The sequence below is a fragment of the Cryptotermes secundus genome, unplaced genomic scaffold, assembly GCF_002891405.2.
Source record: "Cryptotermes secundus unplaced genomic scaffold, Csec_1.0 scaffold565, whole genome shotgun sequence".
Taxonomy (NCBI): domain Eukaryota; kingdom Metazoa; phylum Arthropoda; class Insecta; order Blattodea; family Kalotermitidae; genus Cryptotermes; species Cryptotermes secundus.
In genome coordinates, this window is record NW_019731581.1 from 774,618 (window position 1) to 792,107 (window position 17,490).

Here is a 17,490-nt window from a genome sequence, read left to right on the forward strand (position 1 = left end):
TTCCATGAGATGTTCGTTTCCTCAGAAAGTTGGTCAATGGTCTTTCGACGATCTTCATCAATTGCACGTTTGATTTTGGCAATGTTTTCGTCATTTCTTCCTGTCGAAGGACGCCTGGGGTGTGGCATGTCTTCTGTTGACATGTTGCCAGATTTGAAACGGGAAAACCACTCGTAGACCTGTGATTTCCCCAAAGCATCATCATTAAAGGCTTGCCGAAGCATCCCAACAGTCTCGGCTGCAGTTTTCCCTAACAGAAAGCAAAATTTCACGCACACTCTTTGTTCCTTCTGGTCGGCCATCTCACTAATCGCCAAAGGGTTGAAACAGGAACGCACACAACAGAGCACCACAGATAAACCACTTAACTCAGACTGACGCCAGCTCACTAACAGTCGTGGGAGACCCCCAGCTAACACCACCTAGCAGCACAACTCGTAACTACAAAGCATGCGCGCGCAACAGGTCGGTTCCGGTTATTTTTGGGTCCCCCTTCATATTACATAAAATATACTGGAATCATACAGCATATAAAAAGGCAACGGAAATATTCTAACTTAAAGCACACATACAGGCATCAATTATTCTAAAAGGAATTCAAGGTCATGTCTCAATGAGATAATATGAATAGAAATAACAAATATAGACATGAGCACATGTATAATGTGCGAAATGTCAGTATACTTCTTCATTTTGTGCCACCTCAGGTTTCGTTTCCACCGAGGTCTGCTCTTATTCTTCTAGACGTGCCTCCATCTCTTGGCAGGCCATCGTCTCTTTTCGGGTAATCGGCATAATTTCTTCGATTATCCTCTTTAGATTCTCTCATAGCTGTTCCTGGCTGGATTTCATGTTGTTGTCCATTCTTGCCAGGAAATCTTCTTGGGCGGCCAGCAGGCATTCCATCATTTCTTCCATTTCCATCATGTGGCGTGTTTAAGTTCGTAAACCAATTCTGACACCAAATTGTCATGTGTTGAGTATGTTACGCAACAAATAACTTTATGCCGTATTGAATATAACGAATTTATTCCACATTCGCTTGTACACTTATACAATTCACAATTACTGCCATCGGCAGTATCACAATTACTTCCACTGTTCTCGGCGACTTCACGATCCACATACATACATAAATCATGTTGTATCAATTCTGCTGCACTGTATCTTAAAGAATATCACTTTACTGTACATCTGTTCTGGAGAATCACACCAGATAAACAGCAAAGTAATAATCAATAATACTGGATAACATAACAAAGTTAATCATTTATTACTTCAGGATAAATCATACGTGGAGACCATGTAGAAATACATTTATCATTGCTGAAACTGGTATCTAATTTAAATACCAAAACTGTTCTCTGGTAGCAGAATGTTAATATGAAATCCCACAAAGGGACATCCGTCTGAGCAAGTTCTGATCACCTGCCTTCCTCAGACTTATGACAAACCTTTCTTTCTAGAAATCCAAATTGAACACTTCAGAGAAATGGTCTAAATGTTCAGTCAGTGGACTCTCATCAAACAGGGAAACAGTCCAAAGAAGAGCAGCAGACATACATGGACAGAAATATTGTTACTTACGAGCTTGAGTGGAGGCTGTAGATTGGATCTGATATGAAAAAACTGCTCATCATTGAGAGAACAATCAGGACAAGAATTGGCAACATCTGTAGAAATACTGTGTACCCGTTGGCTTGCTGCTGCAATAAAGAAAAAATACAGATCTTATTAACCCGTTGCCGTGGTTCGACGTGTATATTTCGTCAGGGATTTAAATCGTCTGGGGGGGGTTCGACGTGTATGTTTCGTCCAGCTGCACACGTATGTTATAACGCCCATAATAATTGATGGTTTTGCTGTAGATTGTTAGATTTTTCACTGGCCTGTTGTCAGGAGGACTGTATTTAATGACACACGCGTTTAAGAGCGCTAAGTCGTCGTTACATATGCCTGTCTTGCAGCAACGTTCCTGTGGCTATTGCGAGCTGTTTCTGTTATGAATGATGTGTTTTGTTTGCTCTGAAGCTATAAACACCAGAGACGGATATGTGCTGGTGTTTATAATATCATATTGCCCTGAGCTGGNTATGATTTGGATGGAAACCCCCAAAATATTTCCTAAATACAGAATTTCACTATATTTTTGAAGAATGGAGACATCAGAGATTTGACCTGAAAGGATCAGACAATGCTGTGTAGCAAAGCCTTCCCAGTCACTCAACCAAGGACACAAAGATGGTCTGTTGGGGCAACTGTCAACTGAGTGACTCAAGTAGAGGTTGGCATATTTTGCTGATAATAAATTCTTGTTTGATAAAATAAAAAAAAAGATGCACTTTACGCAGTTACATGTATGATTTTGTTTGAATTGCCAAAGTATTTACTTTGCACCCTCCAGAAGGTACGTTGAGAACATCTGATAAGTTTCAAGTTTTCTGAATTTCATATGAGATTTGATATATTGGTCTCACATTGCACAGTGAACCCAATGTAATACTTAATGCCACTACCATAATCGACGTTCAATTTTCACGTTGATAATAGCGTGTTAAAATGAAGTCTGTTTAAAATAGCTTCACTGTAGCCACACTTTGAGGGCAATGACAACTGTGTATCAGTCAAAGTTGAGACAACATTTCAGTATTTCAAAATGAGACCCCCATTCCAGTTTTACTGGCACATGCATTCAGAAAGCATACCTCTCTGTTCTGAGTGTGATTCTCTGCACGCTGCCATCGGCCTCCCCTCCTCGTGTAAACGTTCTGATTGTGGAATCCGCCTCCAAAGAACATGTTGAAGAGCTCTTCTGCAGTAATATCAGCTGTAAGGACAAAAATAAAAATATGTCAATCAGTTAACCCTATATACTGTCAAAATGAATTACGTAAAAATAGGAAAAGAATTGTTCCTTGCATTCCAGCATACTTAGCAAACGTTACATTATCTGTCTTAGAAGTACAAGGTTTAACTTCAATTTACACATTTTTCTAGTAATTATTATAATGGAATCATTGGACAGGCCTTTAACAGTAAGAATCAGAAACTCATAGCAATAACAAAATTACTCTCAGAGATATCATGGGAACATATCACTTCTTTTTTTAGAGAATAAAGTAGGATAATAATGACGACACTTGCTTATTTCATAACAGCTCATTACTCTTTATAACACTAAAAAAACTTATAACATGATCCTGAAAAGAACAGAAAATGTTTTCTTTACCTTGCCAGCTTAGTACAATAATTACCTTCAAATCCACGGGTGTAACTGTATTCACGATAACCACCATGATTGGATCTCTGAGACTGATGTATCCGATCTTCTTCCGAGCCATACATATCATACTGTTTCCGCTTTTCAGGGTCTGTTAAAATTGCAGCAGCATTACCAATGGCTGCAAACATTTAAAAAACGTTTCAGACTTTTAAAATGTTTATATAATGGGATTGATTGCTTTATGGATTTACTTACTTACTTACTCATGGAGCTAAGCCCTTCTGGAGGAGCCGCCAATTCTGCAGCTACTCAAGAATTTCTCAGCATTTTATGGAACCCAAAGGTTCATTACCATGTTCACAAGATCCCTCCACTGGTCCCTATCCTGAGCCAGATCTATCCAATCCATACCATCCCATCCTATCTCTCTAAGATCCATTCTAATATTGTCCACCCATCTACGAATTGGTCTCCATAGTGATCTTTTTCCTTCTGACTTTCCCACCAATGTCCTGTGTGCATTCATCTTCTCCCCCATTCGTGCTACATGACCTGCCCACCTCATCCTCCTTGACTTGCTCATTGTAATTATACTTGGAGAAGAGTACAAGTTATGAAGCTCCTCATTATGCAGTTTTCTCAAACCCCCTGTCACTTCATCTCTCTTCGGTCCAAATATTCTCCTCAACACCTTGTTCTCAAACACCCTCAGTCTATGTTCCTCCCTTAATGTCAGAGACCAAGTTTCACACCCATACAGAACCACAGGCAAAATTATAGTTTTGTATATTCTAATTTTTATGTTTTTGGACAGCAGACGAGAAGACAAAAGGTTCTGGACTGAATAGTAGCAAGCATTACCCAAGTTCAATCGCCTCTTAATTTCCTCCTGAATCAGGTTTCGATCTGTTATCGTTGTTCCAAAATATCTGAACTGTGCCACATTTTCAAAACATCTGTTTCCTATCTTTATGTCATGATTTTGCCCTGCATTTTGGTGACAAGACAGTAACATATACTTAGTTTTCTCTGTGTTTACTTCTAGACCAACCTCTTTACTTGCGTCAATTAAAGTTTGTGTTTTTCTTTATGGTATCTACATTATCACCCAGCAGATTCACATCGCTTTATGGATTATCACACCATAATTTAAATTTTATGTAAATGGTATTTGCAAAGGAGGCAAACAGAATGAGAAACCTTTAAATGCTTCTGCAGCCCCAGGACACTTGTTCTTGTCTGGATGAAGCTGGAGGGCAAGCTTCTTATAAGCCTTTTTGATGTCGGTGTCTGTAGCCTCCTTGGAGACACCAAGAATCTCATAGTAGTCCTTACATGACTTAATCCTGAAACAAACAAAATTGGCTGCCTTCTCCAAAACACGATAAAAAAGATAATTTTTCAACCATCATAATCATACATTTGTTTTTCCCACCAGCCTTCTCTCTCTTCTCATATTTGTGTCCACTTTTTTTCATCCTCTCTTCTCCTTGCTCTCTCTATTCTCTGACTCTGGTTTCCCCACTGGTATTTTATTCAACATCTTCATTTCTTAAATTCTCATAAGAATCCTATTGTAACTCCTATTAGCACATGTCTGTGCCGATGCATCTTTCTGATAGTATTTCTGCTTTCAGATACTGCGCGTTGTCCTAATTTTATGTCATCCCTTCCTTTTCTTTTGTTAATATTCTGTAGAAACCACATCTCGGGTGCTGTACTGATGGACGATAAATAATGGACATTAAACACGTCTCTGGTGCTCGCAACATCCTACATGATCCGCATCCATATTTCCATTCCATATGCCAAAATACCTTAGAAGAATATTACAATACAAGATAATACTAATCACACTGAAATATCTCAATTATAAACAATGTCTGCATGAGTCTCTGAAGTTTCACAGCTCTACAGCTCTGTAGATGCCATGTAATATTAAAATAATATTGTAACTGTATTATGGTTAACATGTTTACTGTAATAAGATGTCTACGCAGTAGCGTAGTGGTAAAGGCACTATGCTACACGTCGGAAGGTCGCGGGTTCAAATACTGATGAGATGATTGGATTTTTTTCAATTCACCTAATCCTTCTGGCCACAGTATGGCCCTCCGTATTTCTTGTAAACAGGTGTATGTTATTTATAGTATGTTGCATCAAGGAATATATGTATTGAGAACACAAAGGCAGAATTTTCATTTCCTTGAAAGCGTTTCTACATGAATCTCTTTTCTTTAATCCCATCATAATCTTTATAACGTTCTTCTGGATCATAAAAACTTTTGTTATGTGTGAAGAACTGCCCCGGAAGATAATTACATATGTCATCACAGAATGTATATAAGCAAAATAAATCATTCTTAAGCTACTTAATGATATCATAGGCTTAACTGTTCTCATAATAAAGCAAGACAAACTCAATTTAGTAACAAGGTAATCAATATGATTCTTCCAACACAGCCTATTATCAGTATTTAGGCCTAAAAATTTGATACACTCTAAGTCAGTCGGTAAATTTTGATCAATATTATTATGCATATTATGATCCTCATAGTTCATTAAAGTGAACTGGAGAGTGTGGGTTTTATGAATATTTAATTTTAAAAGATTGGTTCTGAACCATGTATTAATATTGTAAAAATATTCTGGTATGTATATCATATAAATAAACAAGTAATACTGACCTTCAAAATATTCATTGTCTAATAGTAATGTTTTAAACAAAAAATTTGCCATACCTACTACATTCAGCCTATGAACATTAAAAACATACATGGGCCTTCATAATTAGATGTCAGAAGACATCTGGGTATGAGTTTATACCATGTATGTAGAAAAAATAATGGAGAGCAATCCTGAGGAAGGCCAGGGCTCACAAAGGGCTGTCGTGCCAGTGATGATGATAATGATGATGATGATGTAGAAAAAATATGTTATAGGAGTGAAATGAAAACTGTTCACATATTTTTCTACTCATTTCGGATTTTATGTGTTAATCATCAAGATACCTGATGGCTTCATATGAGAACTGCTCATATAAGATATGAAACAAACCATATAGTACCTTTTCACAGCTTCTAAATGTTCTTTGTTAAATTCTTTGTCACCACTTGCTGATGATTTGGATTGCTGCTGCTGTTCCTTTTGACGTGACTGTGTTTCTGGCTCTTTCTTTGGGACTGCCAAACAAGAATTAACATAACCCTATTTTACTAACGTATCCGTCAATAATACAACTTTAAAAATACATTAGGAATTCACTAAAAATACATTTTAATACTATGACAGTTAAAATCAATAATATGCCAATAGGCTATTATGTTAGCATATAAATTTACACATTAAAAGTGAATGTCCACACTCCTCAAGTCGTTTTGGTTTTACATAACTTATCTTCACAACATGTTTCGGCAATTTCAGCAAACATGTTAAAAGACAGAGGAAAAGTACAAGAAAGCCCAATAAGGATGATTAGACTTAAGGACACTCTGCACTTACACTGCAATCAGCACTAAGCACAGGACACTGACCATAAATAATGTTTCACAGAAAAACAGACTGAGCTGACTGATAATTATGCATGCAAACACCAACATTTCATTCAACTGATGACAGTTCTCATCATCTGAACATCAAACACGGAGCATGCAGGCTCACCATGTCTCTTTCTTGGAACATCATCTTGTTCTGCTTGAGGCTGTGATGTGTTTAAGTGTTCCAGAAGCTCTGAAACATTAGCAAATGACAATATTCAAGCATTTAAAAAAACACTGAACTGCACTAAAAATAAAGGACTGCTTTGGTAAAGTGTTTTCTTTTTAAGTGAACTATGACCATGATTTAATATACTATTATTCTTGTGGAAAAAGTCTCCAGTTACTGTTTATTCACCTTCCCAGGTCCCTGCAATGATGGACAGTCCATTTGTGAAGTGGAGGCACTTATGAAGTGAATTTCACTACCAGAGATGGTACTATAATAACAAGAAGTTCTGGGAAGAACTAATGGCACAGTAGCAATTTGCTGCTAGCCTTTGCCAGCATTCAGTCTTGGCTTCAGTCCCTGCTGGGATTCATGACCATATTTTTGGTCTCTCCTCTATGATAAGAGGAGGGGCTGGTCTTTTTATAACTACTCTGAACATAACAGCAATTTTATGACCACCATGGTCATGAACTCAGAATTACTTTCTTTGCATTACATATTGAGTATCTGATGTGACATGGACCACACAGAAAACACCATATCCAACAATTCTTCTATTACTGCATGTGTATTCACTGCCGTGGAAATGTGTTTACCGAGTCGTTGCCTAGCAATGTCCTGGGAACATGTTTATCAAGCTGTTACCTAGCAATTGCCCAGGAACGTGTTTACCCAGCCAATGCCTAGCAACAACCGGGGGGGNGCAAAGGGGACAGCACTATAAACATTATTTAATGCTGAAAGTACCTACCTTCAACAATTAATATATACAGATTTCATTAACAATAGAAAACTGAAACTCTGAAAAAAAAAAAAAAAACCTTCCTTCATGGATATCTACTTTTAAAGTAAAAATATTAAAAACTGGTGATCAAATGGATGATTGCACTGTTTCATTTGACATGGACCGACTCAAGAACAAGCTTTCTCTCTTAATTAGGGCCAAAATTATTGGCATTTTTGTGAATCAGAACAAGTGAAAATTGAAAGAAAACTTAACATTTCAAAAGCTGTGCCTATGCAATTAACGAATTACATACTGTCACTACCTAAGGAGACCCAATGAGTTTGTAAAATTCTATTAGAATCATCGATGGCCATGGAAATTTTGCTCCTAAACTGTGCTGATTTGACACAGCACGACTCTATGACACAGACATATTGTAACATGACAACCGTTCATGCAAAATGTCAGCATTCTGTGCAAAATTAAATTAAGCTATACCAACAGACAGAATATTAACCATCTCACCAGCCAGTCTGACAACATATGTTGAGACACAGTCGGTACCAAAAGGGTAATCTGTCACTTAAGTAACACCCAGCTACTGTTAAGACACTGTGACCCAAAACACCACCTTCAGCTCTCGCATGTCACGTAGCTTATTACAACAGAAGGCTTACCTTCATATTTTGGATAGCCCAGGTTCAGTTACCTTGAGAACAAGCTATTCTAGGACATGATTACAAGTAAATAAAAGCTACATCTGCAAATAAATTGTGATCTACTGTGTCCTTGTATTTGCTGCTTGCCTTCCCACCATGACCTTAACTGTCAGAAAATTTTCCGGCATTGATACATGCCATGCTAAATTAAACTACACAAAAATCAGGCCCATTTATTCGAACACGCCTGTTTCGGCATGATACTGCCAGTGTAGCATAATGAATCACAATAAACACTGTAAATTACAACTTCCAATATTAAAGTACATTCTTCATAATTTCCTCAAAGGCACATTTTGCTGCAATGCTGTCGACTAGGTCCTAACCTGAAATTCTCAATATAGTTGTTTAAAATGTTCATCCGTACGTACAGCACGCATACAGTTTCCTAATAAAACTAGTTAACTTCGTCATCAACAATAGTGTATTTACAATGAATAATAATGTAACCTTGGCTTACCTTTCGCCTTCTGTGTTGGAAATAACCTTTCGGCTTTAAGCAAAAATTTCTCGGCTTTGTCCTTCTTTCCTTCCAAAATAAACCTCTCAGCGAATTCAATACACCTTTCTGCTTCATCTTTATTCCCTTCCATCATTTTGCCTTCATAAGCAGGCACACAACTTCTAACGCACTAAACTTACCAACCTTACTCACATAACTGACGTAACAAATTGTCAGCTGACGACAACCAATAACGATCCCAGACGACTGTTTCAACAATTTACTACGTATGTCTTCCTCACATGACTATTGAATTCTAACAGTAAACAAACACAATATTTTTCAAGCCAAATATATTCCTTGCTGAATTAAGTGAGTATAATTTTTGGAATAAATTTGTAATGCATTCTGCTGTAGGTCAGAAATAAATAACACTGTGAGTCCAGTAGTACCTCTCTGTCGTCACGAAAATTGTTGAGTCATTAGTATGTGTACAGTTATTGTAATTATGTGGTTACGCAAATCAACGTTGATTGGGCGAAATGTACTGAATTATTTTTACTAATTTTATTTTGGAAAATAAATGTATATACAAAAAAGGCCTAAGCAATGCCCATCCGGCCCTCTATAGTACAGTCTTAGAAACATCTTATTCTATTAACAGCTGTGGCCCAGCGATTTTTGAATCCATCTAACTTCACAATTATTACAATTTTATACACTTACCTTTTTTATTTTGAAAAAATAAATGTATATTCAAAAATTGCCTGGACAATGGCCATCTGGCCCTCTGTAGCACAATCTTATACAACTTATTCTTTCATAGCGGTAACGGGCGAGTTTTTAATGTATCTCTCAACTCTGTAAGAGTATACTACTATTTTGTACATTTACGTCTTTTTATTTTTTAATACATTTAGGAATTTTGTTTATGAAGTAACAAATCTTTTCCCTCTAGCCTTAAGAACTCTGTAACTGACTTTGGGTATTCTTTTTTGCTGTTCTCAGAAAAAATGTCCATCATTATTGCCCTTTGGTCCTTGTACAGTTTACAACCAAAGGATATGCAAGGGGGGGGGGGGAACACGCACACACATATATGCCTTCCCCTTTCCACATGAAACATTGCAATGAATAATTTTGTGTTACTGAGATATTTATTATTTTCTGTCCTATTAATGCAACTTTCGCAAAAGGCTGCGTGGTTATTGCAACACTAATATTTCCTGTCAAGCCTGTAGACTGTTGGTGTGCTACGTTTGATACCTCTTGTTTCAGCCTTATAAGATCACCATTCTCTACTGTTTATGTGATTGCTGGACTGCACTGCTGTTCTAAAATTTGGTTAGAACTAGTTCCAAATGCTGCTAAATTTTCTTAGAACATATTATTATAATACAAGTTTAAAGCATGTTAATGTTTATTTAATTTTCAATGCAAATAAACTGATAACAAAAATGCTAATTGTTAAATTTAACATATGAAATAACATGAGTCACTCAATCTCTTTACAATTCTACTATTTCATATTGTGACATGTTGCGCACCGGAGAACCCCCCCCCCCAGCACTGAATGAGTTAAGTTCCCAATCTAGCCAGCAGAGGGTTAACGTGTAGTCGTCGCTGAGTTCAGCAGTTGTTGTCAGTTAAAGTGTATCAGCGCTGAAGACAGTTCTCCAGTCAGCAGCCTACAGTTGGAGCATAGCAGCGTTCGCGGAAAGAAGAACTGGACGTGTGTGTAGTTGTGTAATTGGGAACGTGTGATACAGTTACACTTGTATAGCTCCTGTACTGAATATGTGTAGACTACTGAAGACAGAGTGAACTGATTTGCGAATAGGGTTATAAATCACGAAACCCCACAACTGTGTTATGATTAATTGTAGCCGATACTTGTAGGTTGTTAAACAAACCAATTAACAACCCGAACGGCATCTTCAGTAATGAAACACGTTACAATATTTATATCACTGAGAACTACTTTCCAGTGTATTAAGCTTCATAATTATACACCTGCATTACGAATTGGGAAATGCCAATTAGATTAGCCAGTTGCAAATAAAACAGAGATATTATCCAGTCTATATAGCATTCAGAATTTCTTGGAAATTTGTGGAATTTCAACTATGTCTGCTTAAGGGTAGGCAACTGGTAGGATGACTGTGCATTATGAACATTACAACACTCGCAGCTAAGAAGGGAACACACACCACAAGACACGGTTTACGCAGAATACAAGAAAAACGAACCCCACAGAGGAAGAACCGCACACAAGTTTTAATTATGACACATAAGATGAATAATCTTAACAAGTTTTAGTGTGTGTAAATTTATTACAGTTGACAAATACGCACTTTTTAAATACTTTTTAAATAATTTTATAAAGGCAAGCAATGAAATAGATTAGCATAATTAGGGCACCTGATGATGGCACTATGTTGCCGAAACATGTCGTGAAATAACAGGTGAAACTGAGTGCACTACAAGACGGCAACTGTATACATATCATGGATGAAAATCAGTGCAACAGGACGCTAAAATACAACATTATGAATAATTATGCAGTTTTATTGTCTTAAACATAATCCTTTATACATTCATAGGTAAATGATGCAACAGCTTCTTCCTGAACTCACTGGATAGGACAGAGTGATTTATATTATACTCATTGCTTCACATTTTTAAAGATGTTTTATTTGTAGCTATACAGCTTTTTGTAATTACTTTGATATATACTGGAAATACAACAAAATAAAACAAGACAACATCAAAGTCTAAAGGTTTATCCATAGTGGTTTATTGAAAATTACGTGGTTTTTAATATATTCAAACAGGGCTCAATAGTATTAAGTCTGAGAATCAACTGCACTGCATAAATACATTTTCCCACTCACCATGGAAAACTTAACAGAAGCGAACAGCATATATGCTTCAAGCTTCAGTATGAACATATCAAAATTTAATGAATCATTATGTGTGAAATGCAGATGGCAAATTAAAGAATGATTACTTCCATTCCACAAGTTGACATTTAATATTATAAAATAAAGAACAAGTGGGTTTTGTAAAGTAGATTTCGGTTTCAGTTCTGGAGCCCTGAATTCAAAATACAAAAAGAATGGGTCATAATCATTAAGCAAAAAGACTAAGAGATAAATCCTGTGGAATTATATTATTATTTTTATTAAGAGTATCATAAAGTAATGGTGATAATTTTTATGTGTACTCTGGATTTTTGGTCAGCATGAAATATAAGCCTTTGGTAGGGAAGTACTGTGTTGTTAATGCAAGCTGAATACATATCCTGAAGTGTGTAGGTGTATTATATTTCTTCAGAAGTATGTTATATGCAAAATATTTCTGAAAACTAGTTAGCTCATGTGCACTGACATAATATACGTATAAAACAAAAGTTGAACAAGATCATGTCAATACGAACAACTATAAACATCTGAAAACAGAAAATTAAAAGACTGAAACTTCTCTGATGTCCAAAGTATATAAATGTAACACTTAATCAACTCCACTGCTTGCTCCAGTAAGTGGTGCAACCTTTACAATAGCTATGAATTACTGACATAGGAATGCACCATCCATATTTGTTAAAGTCTCTTGCAAGAGTTCTCAGTATCTGCACTATTTCATTTGCACATCATTTTACACTAGACAAATCAGCATATAATGTGACAAATGGAGTTGATATACTAGTTATAAACACATGCTGTATCAACCAAACAAAATTAACAATTAACAAGTAACTTTCAGGAAGGCGTGTATTTATTTTTAAAAGAGAAGTTACAAGCTGCTTCCTAATCACAAACTGTTGTATAATATGTTGAAAGTAAGCTTATGGGAGCAAGGCCTGTATTATCCAAATAAGAATCCTGAAAATCATGTGCCCTTTAATGCAATTAGCTTATTCACTGGTCATTTAAATATAAAAATTATAATTTGGGGAAAATGGAAAACGCAGCATAATAAAGACAATGAAAGTTGCTATATGATAATCAAATGAAGTTTTTTTTTGTTAATCTGTTTTCAAGCATAACCAGTGGTTATGTAACTTCGAAGGTCACACAATTGTAAAAATAATTTTCAAACAATTTCACAGAGTTATTTTTATCACATTTCTTAACAGAGTATGATACTGATGTGCCACACAGTCTTCATATTAAAGGTGGATATTCATCAACAGTTCTGCAGAGCGGACACACTCTCCCCTTTTGAAGCCATCTAGATATACACTGGAGAAGAAGAAGAAAAAAAGATTCTGTTGTTATATCATCCTCATGTGTTCTTAAGACAACGGTGGGAATTCATCAGCCATACGTGTGAACAAGCGGCAGATTGGGCAAACACTCTCAGTGCGAAGCCACTGTCTTATGCACTGTTGAAAGAGGAAGATAACAAAATTAAACTGCAAAATATACATCGGTAATAATTCATTTTAAATTTCATGCACCAAACTTGCTTATGCTACAGCTGCATTACTATTCCAACTACCTATTGAAGAACACAGTGTGAATTCCACGTATGAATACAGTAAAACTTGGTTATAGCAACATCGGTTTCTGCGACACCTTGTCTATTGCGTCAAATATTCAATGGTACGAACTAATTCTTCATAAAGCAACTGTTTTTATACCTTGCTTAGTACGACATGCACAAATGCATGAACCTCGTATGTAACGTCATTTTCATTCCTGAATTTCTCTGATATGGACATTGAACGTAATTTAGAGAGTGTGTATTGGGCAAGTAACAGGAAACAGATGAAGATAACTGATTACTGTACTCGTATCTAGGTACAGTAAGGCACAACAATTGATGTAATCTACTGTAATTTGGTGAGTAGGCCTACCTTTAATATACAGTATTAGTGCGGTGTGTATTGTCAGTGAAAAGCGCTGTAATATGTCTTTGATATTACACATTTGGGCAATTCCACGTTAATGTTACGTTAGTCTGTACTTAACTACGTATTTCACTAAAAAATGCAACATTTTAACTCGGTTTTTGGTAGATTTTTACGTGACTAACATAAGGCTACTGTGGAAGTGCCCATTTCGGTTACAACGACATTCGTTTATAACGACACTATTTTTAGGTCCCTTTGATGACGTTATAACCATGTTCTACTGTATATGAGTATGTTTATGTAAATAATTTGTTCGGCTGCACTAATGCTGGTGAGGAACACGGCTGAAAATATTTTAAAATCTCTATATACAACCCACTATAATATTTCCCTAAAACAAAACAAAACTTGGCTCATGGAAATTTGTATTGTTGTGAACTAGTATGACAGCGCTGTGGTTTTACCAATGGGAACCATGGGACTGCAACACTTGAAACACTCGTTACTATCATGCACATTTTGCCATCATATATATATATATATATATTTACTGGTATCTTATACAGTATATAACAAAGTAGTGAATGTTGACTGAGTAAAGTAAAGTAAAGTGAAGTAAAGTAAAGCAAAGCAAAGCTATCCCTGTAACAGGCCGTGAAGGCCCATAGGGTTGTGAGACATTGAGGGTCCCACATTTTCTAGACAGTCGGCTCAAAGATGGCGGTAAGGTTGTCAGCTTTACTCCCCAGGAAAATTATTTCTTTAATTCCTGGTACTCATTTCTGTTAGAGGGTGAGTGAAAAAAATCCAATGAACCCACGACCTTCCGACTTGTAGCATAGTGCCTTAACTACTATGCTACCATGTGTCCCTGAATGTTGACTAAAATATGGATTATTTTTGTTTGGTTCTGCCAAGCTAAGCTAAAATGGTGGCAGCTGTGGAGGTAAATTACAGAAGTGACTAACAATATGGGCATAAGGAAAGGAAGTAGACAAGCACCATATGAAGAATAAGTACATGGCAGCACATCAAAGAAGACATTTATCTTTGTAGTGAGTGTCACGAGAATCTGAAATCTCATAAAATCACAATATCAGTCTCACGTATAAATTCTCAGTTATTAGTGTTAATACCATATACCAGGCATGTGCAACTTCCAACAGGCTGATCGACTTTTCAGTGTCAAAACTGCCAGTGATCTATCACCTCCTCCTATCATCGTACCTCGCTTTAAACAAAAATATTGGTAAAAATAACACAACACATGAAGTTTGTTGTAAAAGCAACATACATTGAAAGTACAGACTACTTTAACATGTATTTTCCCTTCAAAATCTGAATATAATATTATATTACAAGTGAATTTACATGCTTTTCACGTATAATTTCTTTATAGGTATATGAAATCGACCAAAAATCGTCCCGCGTTCGAGGTGTTGGACATGCCTGCCATATACTATCCCTTAAATCAATTCTCTGCAATCACCATAACATCCATACAAATTATGCAATATCTGGCAAACTGTGGCATATCTCAATGCACATCTCATGTATCCACAGATTATTAGCATGAGAACACCACTTTCGAAACACAATGTTCTGCTTCCAGCATAAAAGCAGAAACTACATCACCTAGAATGTCAATTTGAAGGCACTGAGATGTAGATGCACTAGCCCGAACCTAACTGCTCCAAAATACAGAACTAGATACAACAATAATGGCAGTGAAGAATCTAGTAACTGTAATATGCAGCTGATTTTCCCAGAAATTTCTGAAAGATGTTTGATATTCTATGCATTTTTCCTTCATATGCGAATACTACAAGGCATTCTATTCTTTAACAAAAATATAAGTGAACAAAATCTGGACTCCTTTTGTAAATACAATATTTCTAAATAATATAGTGAAGATCTACTGAAAAAGAGACTGAACATGACCTCTGAAGCCACTATGGGTACATGAGGTTAGCCCAGTTCATTGACTATTTCAGTCTTTTTTATGGTAAAGTACATTTTCATATTTATTAAACAAATAACCAATGCCACAGCATAAGCAAATAAGGCAGTTCTCTAACAGGTGTTACCTTGACCACCTGCTTCAACACACCAGCATGCTGCCAAATCTTTCTATTATTTACATTCTCAAGAAAAACTGCATTACTTGCAGAAGAATGCAAGTACTCATTTCTGTTAGAGGCTGAGTCGACCCCAGGGCCATAGTGCGGCTGGAAGGATTAGGTCAATTGAAAAAAATCCAATGACCTCATCAAGACTTGAACCCGCGACCTTCCGGCTTGTAGCATAGCCCCTCAACCAACTATGCTACCGCGTGGTCAGAAGCAAAATCCAATGCTTAGCCAGCTGGACCACACACACATGCACCATCACAATTATTATTATTATTATTGGAGGGGGTGGGTATCCCCATGCACCGCGACCAGTGGTCTATTGTACGTCCCCCTGTGATATTCTACCAGTCTCTATACCCTACCAATACAGGTGCGTGCCATCAGTCCCGACTCAGCCAGCGAGTTCGGCCTCTACTGGCTTAGCGGTATCTAGATGCTTCCCCCATCTACCAGAGGCGTTAGAGACTATTGTTGGGCAGGAAATGTCCTTATAATTTAGCTCAGAGGCCTCCTAGAGACATGAGGTTCTTTTACGTGCTGTAAAGCTACGACACGGGACCCATTGCTTAAAGTCCCTCCCGGAGGACCTGTTCCCTGAATTTTTCCGCCCTTAAAAATTCAATGACCTCCGCCGGGTTTGAACCCGCGTACCTTGAGTCATGAGGTGGGAACGTTACCCCTAGACTACGGAGGCCAGCCCATAAGGCTGACAACCTGACCACCATCTATGAGCCAATTGTCTAGAAAATGTGAGAACCTCAACATCTCACAACCCTATGGGCCTCCACGGCCTGTTACAGGGATACCTTTAATTTACCTTTTTTACTTTTTAAATGTTACTTGCCACTGCATGGGACAAGAAGCCATGTTATGCAATGCAACACTTTTAACACAAAGCTGTACAACTATTTTCTCACCTCAGTGTGGAAAGAATGTTTGCAATGTAGGGAGGTCAGGTCTTTCTCCATTGACTCAAAACAAATAATACAGTCATCCTTTGAAGTCTGATTTGATTTTGCCCAGCCTGACGCAGACTCTTGCACTCCACCCCAGGCAGCACCACCAAATCTGTCCAGACCCATTGAACCTGCAAAAAAATACATTACATAAAACACTACTGACTTGGATAGCCTATATATAATGTACTCCATAGTTCTTTCACCAATTTTAATAATTTATATAATACTTCTGTTATTCAAGGATTACCATATAAGTTTAATTCATTTTAAGGTCCACATTACTAAAGCCTTAACCCCTTGGAGCCTGTGCAAATGGAGCTCGCTACTGTGGCAAAATGCCATGGTGCACTTTGAGACAGACTAATCTTCTACTTAGAACTGAAAATGATGACACAGTTAAAAATATTTCAGAGAGAGAGAGAGAGAGCAGCCTCCATCCTTTGAGAAATTAGGAGCAAATATGTTTACCATATAATAATGTGACATGTGCGAAAAGCCGAGCGCCCCCCCACACCAGCAGTGACGCGGTGGGTGAGTCAGCGCTCCCCTCCCACCCCTCAGCGGTAACGTAACGCTCCTGTAATAGGCGAGTAATCACCCCGCAATGCGCAACGCGCGGTGACGTCACGAGCGGAGCCGAAGAGAGCCGAGCGGAGCCGAAGATAGCCGAGCCCCGTAACCTGGCAACTACGCAATGCTAATCAACAGCGGTGACGTCACGC

General features: G+C 37.3%; 2 protein-coding genes across 3 annotated transcripts in view; both read right to left on the bottom strand.

The window, feature by feature from the left end:
• Positions 1 to 9,058, bottom strand: part of LOC111867218 (dnaJ homolog subfamily B member 12) — a 13,957-nt gene extending 4,899 nt beyond the window's left edge. The window contains exons 1-7 of one of the 2 annotated variants that reach the window (XM_023856855.2): positions 8,838 to 9,058; positions 6,884 to 6,952; positions 6,291 to 6,405; positions 4,424 to 4,569; positions 3,255 to 3,401; positions 2,706 to 2,827; positions 1,588 to 1,703 (exon numbers count right to left, since the gene is read on the bottom strand). In XM_023856855.2, coding sequence (XP_023712623.1) covers positions 1,588 to 1,703; positions 2,706 to 2,827; positions 3,255 to 3,401; positions 4,424 to 4,569; positions 6,291 to 6,405; positions 6,884 to 6,952; positions 8,838 to 8,973 — 851 coding nt within the window. In that variant the 5' untranslated portion in view covers positions 8,974 to 9,058. Of the gene's footprint in view, positions 1 to 1,587; positions 1,707 to 2,705; positions 2,828 to 3,254; positions 3,402 to 4,423; positions 4,570 to 6,290; positions 6,406 to 6,883; positions 6,953 to 8,837 lie in introns of both variants that reach the window. The other variant, XM_023856854.2, reaches the window with a different exon arrangement.
• A 2,308-nt stretch (positions 9,059 to 11,366) lies between these two features.
• Positions 11,367 to 17,490, bottom strand: part of LOC111867199 (E3 ubiquitin-protein ligase TTC3) — a 69,540-nt gene continuing 63,416 nt past the window's right edge. Inside the window, exons 30-31 of the mRNA XM_033752591.1 lie at positions 16,727 to 16,896; positions 11,367 to 13,206 (exon numbers count right to left, since the gene is read on the bottom strand). Of these exons, the coding sequence (XP_033608482.1) occupies positions 13,117 to 13,206; positions 16,727 to 16,896 (260 nt within the window). The 3' untranslated portion in view covers positions 11,367 to 13,116. The remainder of the gene's footprint in view (positions 13,207 to 16,726; positions 16,897 to 17,490) is intronic.